The 18,998-nt window shown below is 51.7% G+C and overlaps 1 protein-coding gene across 6 annotated transcripts in view; it reads right to left on the bottom strand.

Annotated features, from left to right (window-relative positions):
- PFKFB3 (6-phosphofructo-2-kinase/fructose-2,6-biphosphatase 3) overlaps positions 1 to 18,998 on the bottom strand; it is a 40,046-nt gene that overhangs the window by 2,893 nt on the left and 18,155 nt on the right. The window contains exons 2-17 of one of the 6 annotated variants that reach the window (XM_080577379.1): positions 18,012 to 18,126; positions 13,012 to 13,137; positions 12,603 to 12,699; positions 12,082 to 12,148; positions 11,305 to 11,379; positions 10,974 to 11,030; positions 9,361 to 9,485; positions 8,445 to 8,652; positions 7,511 to 7,657; positions 7,030 to 7,134; positions 6,093 to 6,222; positions 5,813 to 5,875; positions 5,606 to 5,670; positions 4,047 to 4,217; positions 2,850 to 2,872; positions 14 to 944 (exon numbers count right to left, since the gene is read on the bottom strand). In XM_080577379.1, coding sequence (XP_080433505.1) covers positions 890 to 944; positions 2,850 to 2,872; positions 4,047 to 4,217; positions 5,606 to 5,670; positions 5,813 to 5,875; positions 6,093 to 6,222; positions 7,030 to 7,134; positions 7,511 to 7,657; positions 8,445 to 8,652; positions 9,361 to 9,485; positions 10,974 to 11,030; positions 11,305 to 11,379; positions 12,082 to 12,148; positions 12,603 to 12,699; positions 13,012 to 13,137; positions 18,012 to 18,126 — 1,629 coding nt within the window. In that variant the 3' untranslated portion in view covers positions 14 to 889. Of the gene's footprint in view, positions 1 to 12; positions 945 to 1,930; positions 2,588 to 2,849; positions 2,873 to 4,046; positions 4,218 to 5,605; positions 5,671 to 5,812; positions 5,876 to 6,092; positions 6,223 to 7,029; positions 7,135 to 7,510; positions 7,658 to 8,444; positions 8,653 to 9,360; positions 9,486 to 10,973; positions 11,031 to 11,304; positions 11,380 to 12,081; positions 12,149 to 12,602; positions 12,700 to 13,011; positions 13,138 to 18,011; positions 18,127 to 18,998 lie in introns of those variants that run through there. The other 5 variants (XM_080577380.1, XM_080577382.1, XM_080577384.1 and 2 more) reach the window with 5 other exon arrangements.

Here is an 18,998-nt window from a genome sequence, read left to right as displayed (position 1 = left end):
GGGGAAGGAGCACGGTTGGGGTCATGCTGGGACCAGACCTCACCCCAGCCAGCATCTTCTACGTGCACATTGACAGAGGCAGTAACAAAGCCACAACATGGGGCACTACGAAAGCATCCACCATGGAGGGAGAGAACACCATCCACCCAAGGAGAGGGTTGGGGAGGAGACGTACCGCCTCACTACCTGCATCCCTTCCTTGAGCGTCAACCAGCTTTATTATCTGCAGGGTGGGAACCTGCCAAAGATACCCCTAAAAACTGAGCTAAGCCTGGAGCCACTCTTTGGTCCATGCAAGACAAAGACAGGACACAACAATCCTTGCAGGAGCCCCAGTAGGCATCTCTCCAATTTCCCTTGGGGCTGGGCAGCGTCCCCCCAACCTGGTGTGTGGAGGCCACCGTTTGACCATCCTCAGCACCACCCCAAAAAAGGCAGCTCAGGACAGAGCAGCAACACTGCCAAGGAGTTGGCATGGCCACCAGCCATCACCAGTGGTGGAATGGCTGGAGCAACGTTCACCCGTGACATCCTGCAGGCCCCAGAGCTGCCTCAAGCACAGCCCTGCTGCCACCACCACAAACCCAGAGACACCCAGCAAAACATCAGCCCCTGGAGGAGAGCATCCAACAGAGGAGACACCTAAAGAGATGACCACCACCACAAAGACGTTTCCCAGTTCACAGAACTACACAAAAGGTCAGAGGGGAAGGGATTAGGAAACAGCTAGGAAGGTTTCTTAGCATTTTTAGTATTTTACTACCTAAACTGCCTCTTACAAGCACCAGCGACTACCTCGTAGCCTGGCCACAGAGTGGACAAGCTGGTTATGCATTATCTAAGGAGACAGGGTGAGGGTTAGGAAAAGCCACATGCACCCAACAGCCATTTACCTTGGAAATATTAGTAAAGAGAAAACTTTGAGAAAGTGACAAACGGGTCGTCTTTAAGCATGAAAAGTGAAGGGGAGAAGAAGGGAGGGGAGAGGAGAGACTTTAAATTGGGTTGTCATTACGAAGTGCAACTTGGATCACAAACCAAGCAGAAGGAAAAGAAAACACAGTAGTTAGTCCTGTAAACCCAAACCAGCTCAACCCCATGGTCAGGAGGCATGCAGCTGTACCCTTGGCCTCTACAGGTGTCCCCTGGTTCTTCTGGATAGCAACAAGCCCCCACTAGTGATGGTCAATGCAACAGAGCACCCACTGCCAAGTGCCTCCAAGCAGCACAAACTGGGAAAGGAGGTAACCTCCACCTCCCCTGACTCCATACAGGCTGTAGGGGGACATGGTCAGGGACAGGACAGCCATACAAGGTGACAGCAGTGATGGTGCCACCAAGCCTTTGGTCTACGGGGTCTTCCAGGCTCCCTTGAAACCAACCCTTTAGCCCCACACATAGGTGGAGGAAGGCTCCCTGGAGGAAGCCATAGGTGGAGGAAGGCTGGAGATTTTAACCTTGCTGCTCCCAACCCACCTGGGATGGGTAAACCATCACACCTGCTCCAGCTGAGCTCAGGGTCTAGCACAACCCAAAGCAGCTGTCCCCTGACTCATGTTTTTGATGTCCCAGCTGGCACCAAGGCATGCAGTGCTTTTACTATTGCAACATGGATGGAGAAAAAGGTGGATGGAGGGATGGACAAAAACAAAGCCAATTTGCAAGCAACCCCCAGGAGGACCAGGCACTTCATCGGGGGCTTCTGTGCCTATGAGCAGCAAGGAGCATGGGCATGCAGGCCATGCTGAGCAACCCAACCTCCACATTCACCCAGGAGCATCAGCATGCTCTTCCCCAACACACCCATCAGCAAAGCCAAGTCTGACTTTTCTAACATCATTTTTGGGGAAAAGGGAAGAAACACGAGGTTCGCCAGTTACACAAAAGCAGCACCAGTTTATAGCAAATTCCTTCATCTTCAGCCCACAAAATGAACCAGGACAAGGATGCACATAGGCTGATCTAAACCATAGATGACAAAGAGACCCCTGGGCACTATGCCAGCCTCAGCATCTCCCTGGTCTTTGGGAAGACATTTGAGCACATTTTTCAGTGGCTGATGCTCTCTTAACTCAGCAATATCATGAAATGAGTCCAAATGCTTTGGATATAACCAGAAGCTATCTTGTCCCTAGCACACAAGGATCTAACAGCACTGAGTTTAAGTGTCAAAGCCTCAATTAATCCTAATCAGAGCATTTTATGTCGAAGGCATCTTGCCTTCTTAATAGAGCCAGATGAGGAGCGCATCCTTGTGTCTACTCTGCCCAAGATGTCTGGGCTGACTGTTCCCAACATCCAGGTTGGCAGAACTACAGATGCCAGGACCCAGGGTCAGCCCAGCTCCCCAAAATATGTCCCTGCTCCCATGCAGGTGATAAAAGCCTGCAGGGAGCTGAGGTCAGAGCCTTCCCCAGGAATCTCTCTCGTGCCATCACTCACAGACACAACTCAGCCCCCAGGAAGGACAGACCACCTGGGTCTATCACCTACATTACAAAGCGCTGCCACAGAGAACTCCAGGAAAACCCAACGGCATCTCCCATCCAGTGACTATTCAGGGAGGAGGCAGGAATTTAGGCAGCATCTGCAAGTGACAATTCGCTTTGTTTCCCAACCAAATTGGGGCATTTTATCAAGGTAGGATACTTGTGGTTTGGACAAAGCAGCCCCCACAGCCCCCTCTTTATCACTCCCAAGACGCACCCAAATCCCACACTCAGACCCAGGAATATCAACTCCAAGAAAACCATGTCCCAGCCGGGTTTCACAGCAACAACAAAATAACCACTGGCAAGAAAACACAGGAAGAGGGTAGGAAGGGAAATAAGACGCAAGAAGGTACTTACAGGCATGCCTTTCCTAGTAAAGGCTGTAGAGAGAGAAAGAGAGAGAAAATGGAAAGAGAGGTGTCAGTAACGCCGCAGGAGACAGGGCAGGGGGCAGCAGGTGGCAGCGAGGGGCACCCAAGCACTTCCAAACCCCAAAGCAAAGGAGGGTTTGTCGCAAGACTCAGCCAGCCCAAACAGAGCCCCAAGAGATGGAGGAGCCAGCCGGGGCGGCAAGGTTTGTGCAAAGCAGAGCGGTGGTTGGAGCACGGCACCCTTCCTAATCCCACTTGGTGTGAGCAGACACCAGGCAACACGAAAAGCAGGCAGCGAGAGCCAACAAGGAGCCAGGGGGACAGGCAGCACGGCAAAGGGGCTCATGAGCGTCTCTGGTAGCACCCCAGCTCCATAACCAAAGGCTTTTGCTCCTGGAGAAGCATGCGCCAAGAAAAGTCTCTCTTCATCCTTTCACGGGTGGGTAAGAGGAGAGAGAACACATAAGCAGGGGGGCAGCAAAAAAAAAACAACAAAAAAACAGGTTTTCACCCAGGGCTGCACAAGGCAACTGGGTTCACCATGCCTCGTGCATCAAAGAGGCTTCTACTCGTTTTCGGTCTGTTTTGCCTATTGCTCTGGGAAGGAAGAAAGACCCGCAGGCAAAGAAGGGTCCTCGTAGCATCTTCAAGGAAGCCCAAGAATCCTGGCCTTATCGCAATGCCCAGGTCTACAGTGGAGCTGAGTGCATCCTGGAGGAAGGCACGAGCCATTTGGTCTAGAGAACTGGCTCCCATCCGGACATAGTCCTGGGCAACCTGCTCTATTTTGCTCAGCCTGAGCAGGACCTGGACCAGATGACCCCCAGAAGTCCCTTCCAACCTCAACCGTTATCCTGTGACACAGCGATGTCAAACAGGGGACGTGAAGGCAATTCCTAAATTAACATAGTTGCTCGATTCGGCCCAGAGCTTTGGGGCTTTCCGACGCTCTCAAAACCCACTAGAGGGCTGACAGCCACCCTTCACCGGGTGCTCCTGAAACCAACGCAATGCAGGAGGACAGCAGCCACAGGAGAAGCGGGGAGAGAGCATCTCAGAGACAGCAGCACAGGATGCGACAAGTGCAAGCCGTTCCTCAGCTTCAGGAGCAACAGGAGGAGGACAACAAACAATAAACAACGAGAACAACAACAAAAACAAAACAAAAAAGAGTTTAACTAACTTGTCCCGGCAGCTGCGTGGGCACTTCCTGAGGAACACAGCCTGGCAGGGCGGAAGAAACAGCCACATGCTCCTCAAAGCTGTTGATGCGAGGTTTTTTGGTGGGCTCTGGGCTTGCTAGAGGGGTAACGCTATTACGTCTCATGAGCGGGTTAGGTCCCTTCTTTGCTTCCTAAATTAGAGTGAGAAAAAGAAAAAAAAGTAAATAAAAATAAAGTAAAATAAAAAAGGGAAGAAGGCGACAGTTATAAAGAAAAAAGAAGCAGGTTGTTTTTGTTTTTTTTCTTAAAGCAGCCTCTGCTTTTCCCCCACAATTGCTGTCAACGTGCAAAGGATTAGTTGGATGCATTGAAAGGTTCTGGACACCGAAAAAAAGGAAACTGATGCAAAACGTTCAAGAGTGCAGTGTGATTTCCCAAGAAGGGGAGGAAAAAAGGCCCTGCACTCAGAAGTGAGACAGAATTTCTCCTCACCTGAGCCTTTGATCACAAAAAAAGGTAAATAGGTATTACTACAAAGCACAGCAGTAATCAACAGCCACCATTTCGCACGCCAGAGACCTGCCCATCGGTCTGCTCCTCAAAGGCAGCCCCTCTGCCCCAGGGCACGAAAGCAAGAAGAGGAAAGAAGAGCGAGCCCGGGCTGATAAGAAAGACTGGGGAAATCGCACAGAGCAGCCAGCGAGGGTCAGCACCAAGCTCCAACACAAGCCAGGTGGGATGGAGGGGCAGCGCCCACACAGCCGAGCAGAGGAACCCAAGCGCTTTGCATGTGCCTCACTCTGTCCCCACCGCGCCACGCAGCCCCCCAGCCACGGTGATGGACAAGGGCATCAACGGCCCTGACACACCACAGGGAAGGATTGGATTCACCCCTGAAGATGTGTCCTGAAAGGGGATGGATCTGACCATCCCACCACTAGCTGGGACCCATCACTGCTACATGCAAGTTGGGAAGTTGGACACGGGGTCCCCTTTGGGGAGCTGTCCAGCCCTGACGCCGGGCTGGCATCCCCTTGCTCTGGCCTCCGAGCTCCTCATGGAGCACCCCAGACCAGACCTTATGGGATTTTTCCTCCATGCAAGGGGTCTTTTCCCCCAGCACCCTACAGAACAGCACTCTGGTAGCCACACAGAGCTGTGGGCATGCCAGGAAAAACCACAGAGGATGGAGATGTTGGACAAGCCACTGAGCTTGGGCTCTGCCAGCCAGTTAGGACACCTCGGAGAAGCCACCTTCTCCATCCAGTGCTCCATTCCCTCTTTGGGCAAGCAGATGATTGTAAAGGCGAAAGTCAGAGCCCAGGAAGGACCCACCCCTGGGTGAGCTTTCATCTGAGCAAACACACTGGGAAGCAGGCACATGCAAGTCATTTTCCTTTGGAAAACCCTTGATTGGCCAAATCTTTGCAGAGCAAGAACCCCTGTGATGCTCCAGGGGCACTTCCAAGCACCTGGCTGAGCAGTTATCTCCCCATGCCCACCCCAGGCATCCTCACTGCCAGGTGACTATAGGGAAAAGGGGGACACCAGGGAATGGCTGAGGAAGAGCAACACTCACCTCTGGCCGCTCCCTGTGGGTGTTAACAGCTTCGATGTTCAGAGAGATGGATTCCACCCGGCAGCCTGCAGAAGGGAGCACAGGGAAATGGAGAGGCTGTCAGAAAAGCCAAGAGGTGCAGGATGCTCCATCCCAGAGCCCTGCCCACCTCCCAAAGGAGGCACAAGTCAAACACCCAGGCACATCAAGGAGAAACGCCACACTTACCGTAGGCCACTGGGGTCAGCTTCAATACTGTGTGAAGAGGACACTTCAGGTAGGGCATTTCGTCTGCAGAGAAAGCAAAGCAAGAGAGTTACCCCATCCCCTCTCCAAAAGCAGGTTTGGAAATCTTCCTCAACACCTAAAAGCCATCCCATACTAAAGGAATGCGTTCTCCAGTCCCTGCATGGACAGGAACCCCTATTTCATCTCTTCAGAGCTCCATCTGTCATCCCTCCTGCAGCAGGATCAACCCCCGCCCCCAGCCCAGGGTCACAGAGCTCACCTGCACTTTTGTCCAAGAAGTAAGCAAGGAGACAGCGCATGACCGCCTGGTGACAGATCACGAGGACGTTCTCTTGTCTCTCCAGCTCCATGATGACTGGCTCTAGGCGCTGCACCAGATCTTGGTAGGACTGGGACAGAAGAAGGGCAGGGAGATAAGCGTAGAGCCAGGAAAACAAAGACCTTACAAAGAACAATGGGCATTGTCTTGGTTCATCTATTATTTTCATGCTTCTGACTAAACTAAACCAACAGCCAGGGTTTTGAAGGGTTTCATAAAGAACCACGACAGGCACCCAGAAGGAACCCCAGACACTTAGAGTCAATGCCAGCCATTCCCTGACATTCTTTTGTTAGGCATGCAGGCATTAGTATGTCTCCAAACATTTACATTTCCCAAATGTAAATGCACGTGGCTTAATTTGGTGCTAAAAAAGCCCAGTTCACAACCTAAAGCATCACCGAAGACTGACGTCAATTCCCACCTCAGTGTGTCACACCTTGAAAACAGGTCATGTTCCCCATGCCAGGAGCAAACAAAGATATCAACATCAGCCCTCAGCAAGTGACGCAGACAGCAGGGGCTGAAATTACTAATTTGGAAGTGAAAGAAAGGCAAAAACCTTGGCACCACAAGACTGAGTGGACCTAGTGACGCAGGCTAGACTAGGAGGCCTTTGGACTTTCCCAAATAATTGACTATGAAGTCATTTAGCCTGTTTGTTAAGTGTTGTGCTTCTTAATGAGATCTCCATATACCATATTACAAGAGCTAAAAGCAAAAGTTAAACAGGAGCCCCGACCCTTTCTTAATTCTTGCTTCCTGGAGCATCTGCTTTCTCCTCTACTCTCCTGTCTTCTATGCCCAAGTAGCATGAAAACAAATAGGCCATGCTCAAATAACAGCCACATCTCTGGAGGTCTCCTTGCAGGCCTACCTCTCCAGAAGGATAGCGGTAGTAATATTTATCCTGGTCACGTAAAGCAAATTCCTCTGGATGCTGGTCCCTGATTTCTTCATAGGTCATTTCTTCACACACACCCTGCAAGAACAGGACAGCCAAGAGGTTACGGGCCATGCTGAAATCAAAAAGCATCAGCACACCTAAGACACAAACCCTTCTCCAAGGCATTTGTCTTTAATCCTTGGAGAGATCAGATAGAGGGCAGGTCCAAGCAAATGTCATCTTAACCTACTTATTCAAGCCAAAATCCTGAAGGTTCTGCATATTGTACAATTTCAATGCCAAGTTGTGAGTACTAGAGCAGGAAAAATACTATTCCCCCCCTCAGAAGGAAAATTTCCCCATAAAAGGTGAGATCTATACAAGATTAAGAAAAGGCCAGAGCTATCTCCCCCTCTTGCCAACCCACGATCACCACAATCCAGCCTTCCCTACTGCAACCAAAGGTACTTACAGCATCTATTTCGTTGAGTGCCTTCCACTGCTCATAGGGCAGCTGGAGTGCTTCTGCTGTTTGGATTGTTCTCTTTAGTTGGCTGGTCCAGACTTTGAGGTCCTTTAGGTTCTGCTCCTCAACAAACTTGTTCAGTGCCAGCGCAAACTGTAGGACACAAAGAAGAGGTTGACTCCTGATCCACAGCTTCCCGATGGGCCTTCCTCCCTGCTTCCCAGTAAGTCTTCCCCAGGACCTCTTTTGCCTTCTGTAGGCAGATGTATTGGCCTTTTGCTCTAAGGTGAAGAGCAGCCTCACACACCATTTATTCCCAAAAGCTACAAGGGGCATGCAGACAAAGAATGGCAGGAGCTGCAAACTAATATAATTAAGGAGCAGCATCCAAGAAGCCCCATGACAACCTGGCCTCTCCTATGATGTGAAAGATCCCAGACCATCCTTAACCACAGCAGTTTATTTGTCAGAGAGCTAACTGGATGTATTCTGTAGTCCTTGATAATAGTCACACCTTAGCTGACTTGATTTGGACTTCAAAATGGTGATGGCAAGCCAAAATAGCTATTAACCCTTCCTAGAGCAGCTCTCTTGACCACATCCATGAAGAATCAGTGAGAGAACTGAAGGCACCCTTGGAGTTGACTAGCTCAACTGAAGGGTGGCAGCAGTCCTTCTACATCCCACCCTGCCTGTGTTAGGGCTGAACCCACCCAAGCAATGAAGATATTCTCTCCTAGAGACATTTGCAGACCAGCCTCTATCAAATAACAGCATGCAACTCCAGTGGCTACAGTCTTGTTTCAAGCCACGCTCAAGCCCAAATTTAACCAGCCCTATAGATGGATCTAAGTACCCAAGGTGGCACCAAATATACAACACAGCGTCTCCTACAGCCACATCACCTGCAGAGCCACAGGGGAATATTCCTTTCCCTTACCTTCTTGCCCCTGTTGGAGAGGCCCGAGTCGCCTCCAATCTTCCCCTTGAGGTTGAACTCGCTTTCGCCGTGCCGACACAGGTAAATGGTGCGGGGCTGGACATGGATGTTCATCAGGTAGTAAACGATCCTGCTCTGGATGTGATCCTGGACCCTGTTGACCAGGAACCGCCGACCAACGTCGATGACTTTGATGAGAGAAAGCTCCCTAGGGAAAGCACAACAAGGATGAGGGGGATGCCAACAGGGAAAGCAGAAAAACACACCACCCCCACAGAACAGCCTGGTGAGGTATCTCAGTCAATATAATCACCCAGCTAAAAGGATTTCCTGCAGGCTATTTTCAACAGGAAGCCGATAGGCAACGGCAATTCACGGAGAGCTAAGTAACACCAGTGTAATCGCCCTTCCTCCCTGCAGCAGTAAGAGGATTAAACCTTGCAGGGGGCACGTTCCACCCCAGGACAGCACTCAGCTGGCCCAGGATTATCTGTGCAGGGCACACACAGATGTATTTGTGAGCAGTGGAGAGGCTGGGAGGCAACACGTTGCAGCCCACACGGTCATGCAGGACAGCAAAGGTGGAAACCACAGGGCTTGCTCAACCTTGAGTCTGTCTAAGCAATCCCTTCCTTTAACTGGGACTGTGAAAAAACACGCCAGAAACCAGCACATGTGGACCCACAAGAGCCTGGGAAGGTTTCGCTGCCCAGCTCCCTGGCAGAGGGATGGAGAAAACAGTATCGAGTATTCAAGGAAGAGACCTGAATTTACAGCAAGGCTTGGCCATATGTTACTCCAGCATGGTCACGTACTTGAACACAAAGTGAAATACAACCCCATACTTCATTACTCCTCTCCAGGAAGACAAAAGGCATTCAAAGCCAGCCCAATCCGAGGTCAGGAAGTTTCTTACCGGTCATAGTCATCAGGGTCAAGTGGCTGGTAGCTGGCCTGGTAACAATTGATTCTCTTCATAAAGTCCTCCATGGCATCGGTCGAATTACAGTCCCGGTAATCAGGGCTGGACAATTTTACTTCCTGCAGCAGGGGAGAAAACACACCGAAAGGAGTGGTTAGGAAGCTTTCCAGGCAGGTAAGGAAGGCTGCTGCCCATCTGGGGCTGTGGGTGCAGCAGGGATCCAACAGTCAGACTGTGATAATCTCAAAGCCCTGCCAAGATCCAGCTATTGACTGAGACATTTTCACAGCCGTCACTTACTATAAGAAAGAAAAGAAGTGAACGAGACCCAAAGTGGGCCACAGGAATATCCAGAACTCACACAGAGTTCCGCCTGAGCTACTCTAACAGGTTGTCCTTCCTGAAGATTTGGGTTTGAGCAGCTGCATTACACATCAGTAACCTCCCAAGCAACACTGAAACCAACAGGATAACAGCCAAGAAATGTGAGCAACAGCACCCCAGGCTCACAGCTATTTTCTGCACTGATCCCAGCACGAAAAGCACTATTCATCCACAAACACCCCATAGAGCAAAAATCTACACTGAGATAGTAGTTCATTTTTTTTCCGCCCTTCAAGAACTAGTTTCCAAAGGGAGGGATTAAATCCTGCAAAAATACAGCTTCAGGGTGTTGCAAAGGAATCATAATAAAAAAAGAACTAAACTGAACATTTTAGCAGTGTCAGGGAAAAGGCAGTGTGCAACCACCCAACGAGCCACAGGGCAGCAGCTCCCAGCAGGAGCAGATGCCGAGTGCTGGCCCCTACACCCTGGTGCCCATTGTGCAGCCAGTCCTGGGGGCAGAACTAAACCCAAGGAAAAGCCTCTCTCAGACTTTGGATATCCCATGACACATTCCCAGATGCTTTAAGACAACTGGCAAAGTGCAAACCTACAGCTGGAGACAAGGCTGGAGCACAGCCCAGGGGAGGAAATGATTAATGTCAATGGAAGTATCCTATCTAGGTAAACCAAGTAGCATCCACCTGTCCAAGGAAGCCTAAATGGCAAAGAAGCATTTCTGCTCATGGGAAACCAGAGATCCAGCAGCTCCCAAAGGAGCCAGTAAGCAAATTTTTATGCTGCTCCCCCAGCCAAGATCTCAGCTAGTGGCAAGAAACCTCCAAGTTGAGCTGCTATTCTTCTCAAAGCAGACCTCAATAGACTCTGTAAAGCTGCATGTGGCTGAAGACACCAAGTCTGACTGCTCTGTGATGGGATTTAAACACTTAACCACACCCATCACTTCCAAAAAGAGGGACTTTGGGGGTCACCAAAGCAGCCTAAATACACATCCCTCCTTGATAACAAGTTAAACATTAACAGCCATGCAGACAGAGCAGAAGGGAGCTGGGGACAGGCCACCACAACTTTTAACTACCTCCAGGCAGCCCTGGAAAGGCTCCTTTATCATCCCAGGACAAATATGTCATAAAAAGATTAAAAAACTCCTAACCCTCAACTGAGTCTGGCACGATGTCAGATGTCTTCTGATAAGAACCCAGTTGGGCACAGGTGGAAAATCCTACACGAGGGAAAACAAAACAAGCTGCTTCCATGCTTACCATAACATTGGTGGCAACCACCGTGGGATCATTGCAGACAGACTCAATGAAGAACACCTGCAAGGCAAAGCAAAGCTCAGCTGAAGACCAGCAATTATGTTTAGGACATTCAACCAGCTCTTGTTCAACCTAGCCTCCTTCCCAGCTTCACTCCCTCCACCCCAATGCCATCTTTTCTCCAGGACCAGGAAGGGTTCACACACCGTTGATCAATCCAGCAGTGAAATCCCTTACACTGGAGCATCTTCAGGACAACACTAATATATTCTTTATGTCTACTTTTTCACTATTGTGAACTATGAAACATAGGCAGCAGCCTGATGGTACCAACCTTGAACCCATTTTCTTTGGCAAAGTTTAGGATCATCCCTCTTCTCTCCCGTGTGGTATTGGTGGCATCAAAAACCTTTAAAGAAAAATGTTGGTTATCAACACGGATGTCTGGTTTCTCACCGAACCCTTCCTCAACGTAAAACCAGGGGAAGTAGTGGAGATTTCAGAAAAGCCACACACTTTTCTCTCTCATGGAGGACATTTTGTAACATCCTTTCTCATTTCCCAGCTGCCTAATTTCAGGGAACTTTTAGGAAAAAATAGGGACAAGCAACAGACTCAGTAAAATAGCCTGAGAGATGGAGGAAAGACCTCAGAGCATTTACTGATGAAGTGCTGGGGTTTGGGAGCAAGAAATATTTTATAGGATGTATGAGAGAGAAGTTAAGAAAGAAAAAAGCTTTCTCAGCTTACATAAGAGTCACAGCTTCCTCATCACATTTTAAATGCGAAACACACCAGCTGACAGTGGGGAGGATGCAGATTGCCCAGAGGATCTCAAAGTACGGGTTAGCAAACAAAGGAAGCACAGCCACAGAGCAGGACGGGATTGTTCATCCCCAACTCTGATTTTGGCAAGCCTGCAAAGTCCTGATTTCCCCATTTCTGTGCAAGATCAGGGCCAATGATGCAGCATGGGGATGTCAGCACCAGACAAGCCCTGGGGTGAGCAAGCAGCCCCTTTTCCCACAGGTGATTTGCCCTGAGCTGCACTGGGTGAGCTGCACCTTTGGGACCAGGACTATTGCCAGCTACCACAGAGGGCATCTCTTACCGCGATCTGGCCAGCCTCCTCTGTCAGGTACTGCTTGACATCCCTCAGGGCAGCCAGGGCACACTGCCTGCAAGAGAGATGAGAGCCCTGTGGTCCTGATGTCCTCACAACAAGTGGCACACAGACCCCCACAAAGGTGGTGAGTGACCCCAAACCTGGCCCCATTGTCCCCCTCACAGGGGCATCTGAGGCTCAACCTACTGAAAGACTGAGCACCAAGATGCTCTGCAGTGCAGATAAAGAAGTAAAGGCCAAACATTGCTGCGGACCTCATGGTGAGCCTGAAGGTGACCTCAGAGTACCCATGATGGAGGCTGCTTTGTGGACCCCAAACCACCAAACCTCAACAGCTCCAAATTTTCAGCTCTTGCCACCTCTAAATCACCTAAAGATGATCCTCGCACGTGCAGGAAGATCTCTAGCTCCAGCCCAGCCCTTCTGGCACCCCACAACAAGCAGGGTAACCCGGATGCTAACCGTTAGCTCCGGCACCCTGTTTGGGATACAGGTCCCACACTTACCTCCGGACTTTCATGGCCTCCTCGTTGTCGGGGCGGAAGAAGTCATAGGAGCTGTAATGCTTTACTGCCTCACGGCGATACTCGCCCACGTTGAAAACTGCACAGGAAAGGCAAAGACCATCAAAACCAGGAGCGTGCACCAGCACAGCTCAGCTGCGCAGCACCCATGGATAACTCTTTCTATCTATGGACCAAGGAAAAGCATCCTTACAGCAAAAGGCTCAGGGACATTCCTTGGTGTCCAAGGTGGAGAGCCTGGGGTGCAGCAGAAGGGGCAGGAGGATGTCGATATTGAGCCCGTGATATTTTTGTGAGATGCCCCTCCACCTCCCATGGGACTGAGCTCCTGGAGCACCTCCTGAGGACCTGAGCCTGGTGCCTTCCCTAGGCAGCCAGCGAAACTCCTCACCTTTTGTTGGGACGCCGATCCAGTTGAGGTAGCGAGTCAGCTTCTTGGAGATGTAGGTCTTCCCGCGGGCCGGGAGGCCAACCATCACTATCACAGTGGGGGAATTGGCGAGCTGAGGCCCACAGGCTACGAGGAGGAAGAGGAGAAAGCAAAACATCAGCAGCCGTTAATCCACCAGCGCATCTCGTTATCAACCCTGCACAGCTCTTGCTTTTGAGCCAGCCTCCTCCAGGTCCTTTGGAGGCTAGAGAAAACCCAAAGCCTCTGCTCCCCATGCACCATCATTTCTCCTCTGCATCCCCCTCTCCCGAGGGTGGACAACCAAGAACCCAAGCAGGGGAACCCACCAACTTATTTCCATGATGAGATCTGCTGGATAAATGCCAGAGCAGGGACAGATGGCTCCGTGAGTCAGCAAGACAAGCGCCCCAGCTCAGCCACCCTGACCCAAATTCAGCCCTGACAGCCAGAGGAGAACATCCTGATGGCTGCAAAGCAAGAAAGGAAACTGCAGCTGCCTCAGGCTCCTCCGTGACTCAGTTTCCCCATTTCCAAAAAAAAAAATCAATGCAAACACAAGCCCTCATCCCTGTGGTTTGGACAATTCTACGAAAACCTAAAGGATGGCCGCAAGCAGCCTGGGCACGTGCCAGGGCGTGGGAGACGGCACCATCCGAGGGAAGAAATGCAGCCTTCGGTCAGCTTTTCCACCACCAGCTCAGCACCTCCTGCCCGTCCATCTGCACTCACAGTGTCTCAGACAGTAAGCACCAGTTCGGAATAAAAAAAAAAAAGAAATCAAAGACTGCTTTCAGAGGCGGCCGCTGCACTGAAACACCAGGTCTGTGCTCAGATCTCCACCCACCAGGAGCAACTTTTCAAAAAACTTTGGCGAGCTTTTAAGCTGATACACATGCAAATTTTTTTTTTTCCTCCTCCTGAAGGAAAGCAGGACCCTAACATTAGCCAGCTGCAGAACCATCAGCATTTAAAAGAAGATACACAGGAGTGACTTATCCCTTTCTCCCAGGAACCTAAGCTGGTTACATTTTGTCCTCAAGAGGGTCCTGCGTCAAACAGCTGGAAATAAATCCAGAGCGATGACTTGGCCAGCTAAAGGAAACTCCTCTGATTCAACGGAATTGCAAGACGAAATGCAGACAGATCAGCTGCCCAGGTGAGTCGCTCCTCCCCAGAAAACCCTTTAGAAAGTAAACTCCAGAGCACTGGTTTAACTGGGAGGAAATTGCGCACCGGCAGCATCCCTCTGCCCTGCCTCCCCACATCACCTCCATGCTGACGTTCACGTGGCGCTACACATCCCAAAGGCCAAGGCACCGAGCCAAGTGCTTTACTGGCAGGAAAGGAAGATCTTAAGGATGCCTAATGGAATTTGGATTAGCCACCCGCCTCTCATCCCACCCAGCCTCACGTGCAGGGAGCCCTCCTGGCAAAGGCAGCGAGCTCCTCCGGGGGATTTCTCATCTCCCCTTCAAGCCGCCGGAGCCTGGAGATCTCATGGGAAAGGAATGCAGGGAGTGAATGGCTGATGGCAGCGCAGTAAAATGTGGTTTAATTATGGGCTGGCCGAGAGCGCGCCCGCCCCAGCTCCCCTGCCCGCCGCGGGGCAGGTGGGACCAGCGGTGGCAGCACGATTCGGGGATACGAGAGGCTGCTGGGGGGATTTTTTCTCAGGGGTGGGCAAACAGACTGAGAGGTATGAAGAGAAAGCATGTGAAGCACGTGGGATCTAGAAAAAAAAAATCCATCAGCTAAAGAAACCGAATTAAGGCCACAAGTTACAGTGCCAGAACAGCAAAGAGCCACTCATCATCTGCCTGGGTGTCTTGCCAAAGCAGACTCAGCAGACAAGAGATGATAAAACTCTCCAAAAGGGATTTCTTTCTTCTTAAATATTCCGCATTCCTCAGGACGGAGCTGCCCTTACACTCGCTCCCTTTGTGTGACCTGGCTTCCCGGTGCTGCGTTTCAAAAGCCCAGGGCAGCTCCCACCAGCAGGCACTGATTTTGCACGCCGGGGTACCCAGGGGGGCAGCGAGGTGTACCAGAGGAAAACATTTCTCCCCTCTGACCATTTAGAACGGACTGCAACAGTCCCATGTGCCCAACAAACTCTGGGGCTTTTTTTTTTCCCCACAAAAAATAAATAAATTAAAGAGGGAAGGGGAAAAAAATAATTGTACCTGAATAGACAACTCCTCCTTTCTCTATCTGCCAGCAGACAAAGGATCTCAAAGATCAGAGCCAAGAGGATTTGGGGCCATTAAAATAATAGTACTTGACACAGGGACAATGCTGGGTACTGTTTCGTGCCCCCTCGGCTCCAGACAGATAAAAATCGAGCTTCCAGAGCTCACGCTGAGTGCACATAGGCAGCAAAAACACCTGTATTTGAGGAATTTCTCCCAGTTCAGTTTGCTGTCGAAGGAACGATCCAGGTCCCCCCTACAGCATGGAAAAATTATGCTTAATATGGACCCGGGGAGCACTTCCCAAAACGCCAGGTCAGCACTGGGCACGGCGTGTGCACCTTCTCACCAGGAGCCCGAGCCCAAACCCAGCCAAATCACAAAAGCCCGCCCCGAGCTCCAGGAAACTTTGCAGCAGGGATGAAACCGAGCCCCGTGTTTCGCTCCGGGCGCTTCACAAAGACCTAATTCATCATTTCTTTTCACCACCCTGGAAAGCTATCAGGGATTTCAATGCATATTCATCACTCATTATCGACATCTACCCAGGTAAGTCAAGGTCAGGGATGACTTGTGAAAGGCTCGAGCTGTATATTTAGAAGCGGCTCATCTCGTGCCTTACAGCAGCTGAGAGCCAGCGTGGGTGCGCTCCCGTGCTTCGCTGGAGGGGGTGGAAGGAGAAAAAAATAAAAATGGAAATTCGCATCTATAAAAGGTTAAATAAAATAGCTGCCTCCCTACTCCAGGCATTTTTACTGTCTCCATGTAGGCAGCATTCCCACACGCTCCCCCCCTTGCCGAAAACCCACGCCGCATCTTCCGTGTGAGCCCTGGGCTCCCCTTTTCCACCTTTTTCCCCCCATTGCATTTTGCAGACAGCTGCATCTCCTGTCCATACATTGCGTGCAGGCTGCAGGGAGCCTACGCAACCCCTGGGACGTGCATCCCACGTTTCACATGCCCACGGCCGCTGCCTCCTCTCCTCCAGCATCCCCCAGCCCGGCCCCCTCCCTGCACCGCCTCGACTTTCCCAGCCCCTACGTGAGAGACGTGCAGCTCGGCAGAAATTGAATGGATCGCCGTCAAAGGGCCAGATGAAGGCATCACTTGGAGCTGCGACCAAGAGGAGGAGGCCAATCGGGCTAATTATTTCCTGCACCGAGCGGCCCGATGGTGATGCTGCCCTGGGGACGGTGCCGGCCTCGAGGGAGGCCGGGGCTCGCCATTGTGCCTCCACGCCGGCCTCCCGGCCCCACGCCTTTGTGCCCGAGCTCTTTGTTGCTGCCGAGGAATTAGTATCGCCCATGGGAAGCCACGGGTTTCAAAACCAAAAAACGCCCAGCCGGGCTCTTCCCATAGATCGCAGCGAATGATGCCGAGCGCGGCTCGTTCCCACCCCGAGAAACAACAATCATATTACTATGATTATATTCATATATTAAAATATGTTAGCTTTCTCCTCTGTAAGAGGGAGCTCTCCCCTGTCAGAAACCACGTGAATACATTAGTGGGGAAAAAAAAACACAGCGAGGCACCACGTGCTCGGGGGATTTCTTTCAAAGGTGTCAGCCCTTGAGAAAAATAAAGAAACCCAAAGAGCTCAGACCCAGCTGCAAAGCATTACACCGGTCCCACCCCAGCCCAGCCATTTCTGCCCCACGGCCAGCCAGATGTTCAGCCTGTTGCTGCCGAAAGCCATTTCCTCGGTGCCTTCCCCTGCACATGTGCCCAGACACAAGGCTCAGCATCCCTCGTGGCACGCCGGGACCCACGGCCGTGGGGCAGCAGCCGTGATTCATCGGGGAAATTAACGGCATCATTCATCCAGAACGTATTTTTTTTTTCCTTAAAAGTGGGTAAACTTTCTGGCCAAGAGAAACACGAGCAACTTAAAAAAAAAAAAAGCAGCGGGAGGACTGATTCACCCACTGCCATCCCTCTCCGGGCTGCAAAACGCCGCCTCCATCCTCGCTCTCCGCAGCCTCTGCGGGTTCCTGCGATGCTTATTTGGGAGCTGGGGTGGTTTGGGGGCTCCGTGGGGTGGCACAGCTGCCGGGTCAGTTAGAAGAGCCGGCTCCCAAATCAGCCGTGATTCACGCCGCGTTCGATAGTAGCGCCGGGGCGACCCGAGCATCGGCTCGTATTTATTTTTTTAAGCGTGGGGTTTGGTTTTGAACACCCCCACGCTTTCTTTTCCTGCAGGACGCCGAGCAGGCAATTCGTTTGCCCTCCCCTCCACCTGCCTCCTATCTCCCCCAGGCACAAGGGCTGGCGAGGCACAGGCAGCCGGTGGTTATTTGGGTTTATTAAATCCCCGATCTTATCCCCCCCCCAATAAAAGCCCAGTCAAGCCAAACATCAGGGCAAGGTGCTGAATGCCCTGAAAAATCCCAGCTGAGCTAGCCTAGGAGCAACCTGCCCTATTCCCTGTTAATCCTATTAAGTATTATGGGGTGGAAAGCGAGGGGGAGGGAATGTCAGGACATGCATGGGGCCAGATCCAGGCAGGCTGCACCTTCCTGGGCTGGAAGCATGCACAGAGATGCTACGGGGGGGGGGGGAGGAGGGCACACTCAGGCTGCACGGATAATATGGAAAAATAGAGTGAGGGGGTCCACCTTGGTGGGGGTCTACCCTCGGAGAGAGCATCGCAAGGGGGTGCACGGGAGGAGGGAAGGGGGGGGGACCGCATCCCACCCCCGCCGCCCTCCTACCGGGGGGATGCTGGACCTCCCCCCCCCCCCCCCCAAGGTGTTCCCCCCCCCTCATCACGTCGTTCCTACTACTCACAGCGGCGGGGCAGCGCCGGCCGGTTGTCATTGGGGAGCCAAATCTTCTGGATGCGGCTTTGCGTCAGCTCCATGGGCATTTTTAAAGGCAAGGTCTTTTGGCGCTCCGCGTCCACCTTGGGGCGTTCGCAAAACGGGGGTGGAAGGAAAAAAAATTTAAAATGGGGTGGGCGAAAAAATGTAAAAAGAGACGATAAAATACGGCTTGCCGCTCGGTGAGGGTTTAGAGGGGGAAGGAGGGACGGGGCACAAAGCGGGGAGGTGGGCGAGTCCCGCCGCTAATTTTAATTCAAAAAAAAAAAAAGTGCCAAAAAAAAATAGAAATATTCGGCTTTTTTTCCTCCTCTTTCTCCTTTCTAAAAATAAAAAAGAAAGCTGAAAGCGAGGAAAAAAAGAAGCGGCCGCACTGCTGCTGCCGCCGTTCCCACGCTCCGCTCGCACTGGACCCGCCGCTGCCGCCGGCTCCTATTTGGGGCCGGGGGGGGGCGGGGGGGGGCCGCGGGTCCCCGCCCTCCGGGGCGGGCCCGGGGGGGGGCGGGAGCCGGGGAGGAGGGCGGAGGAGCCGGGGAGGGGGCGCGGCGCGGCGCTGCCGCCTGCTGCCGGCCCCCCCGCACTGCAGCGGGACAAAGGCTTTGTTTGGAGGATGGGGGGGATTTGGGGGCGGGGGGGGGGGGGTTAAATGGGGGGGTTGTGGGGGTGGAAGGGGAGAAGGAGGGGTGTGGGAGGTGATGGGGAGAGGGTGGGGAGGGGAAAGGGGGTATTGGAGATGGGGTGTTGGAGGGAGAAATGTGGAGATGAAAGGAAAGGATGGGAGGAGAAAAGAACAAAGGAGAAAATAGACGAAGAAAGGAGGAAAAAAAAAGAAAAAAGGGGGAAAGAAAAAAGAAAAAAGGGGGAAAGAAGAGAGAAAAGAAAGGAGAAAGGGAGAAAAGAAAGGAGAAAGGAAAGGAGAAAGGAAGAGGGAAAAGAAAATAGAGAAAGGAGAAGA

The sequence above is a fragment of the Anser brachyrhynchus genome (genome assembly GCF_964034855.1).
Source record: "Anser brachyrhynchus genome assembly, chromosome: 1".
NCBI lineage: Eukaryota > Metazoa > Chordata > Aves > Anseriformes > Anatidae > Anser > Anser brachyrhynchus.
The sequence above is the reverse complement of the archived record's forward strand: the minus strand, read 5'-3'. Positions and strand labels throughout refer to the sequence as shown.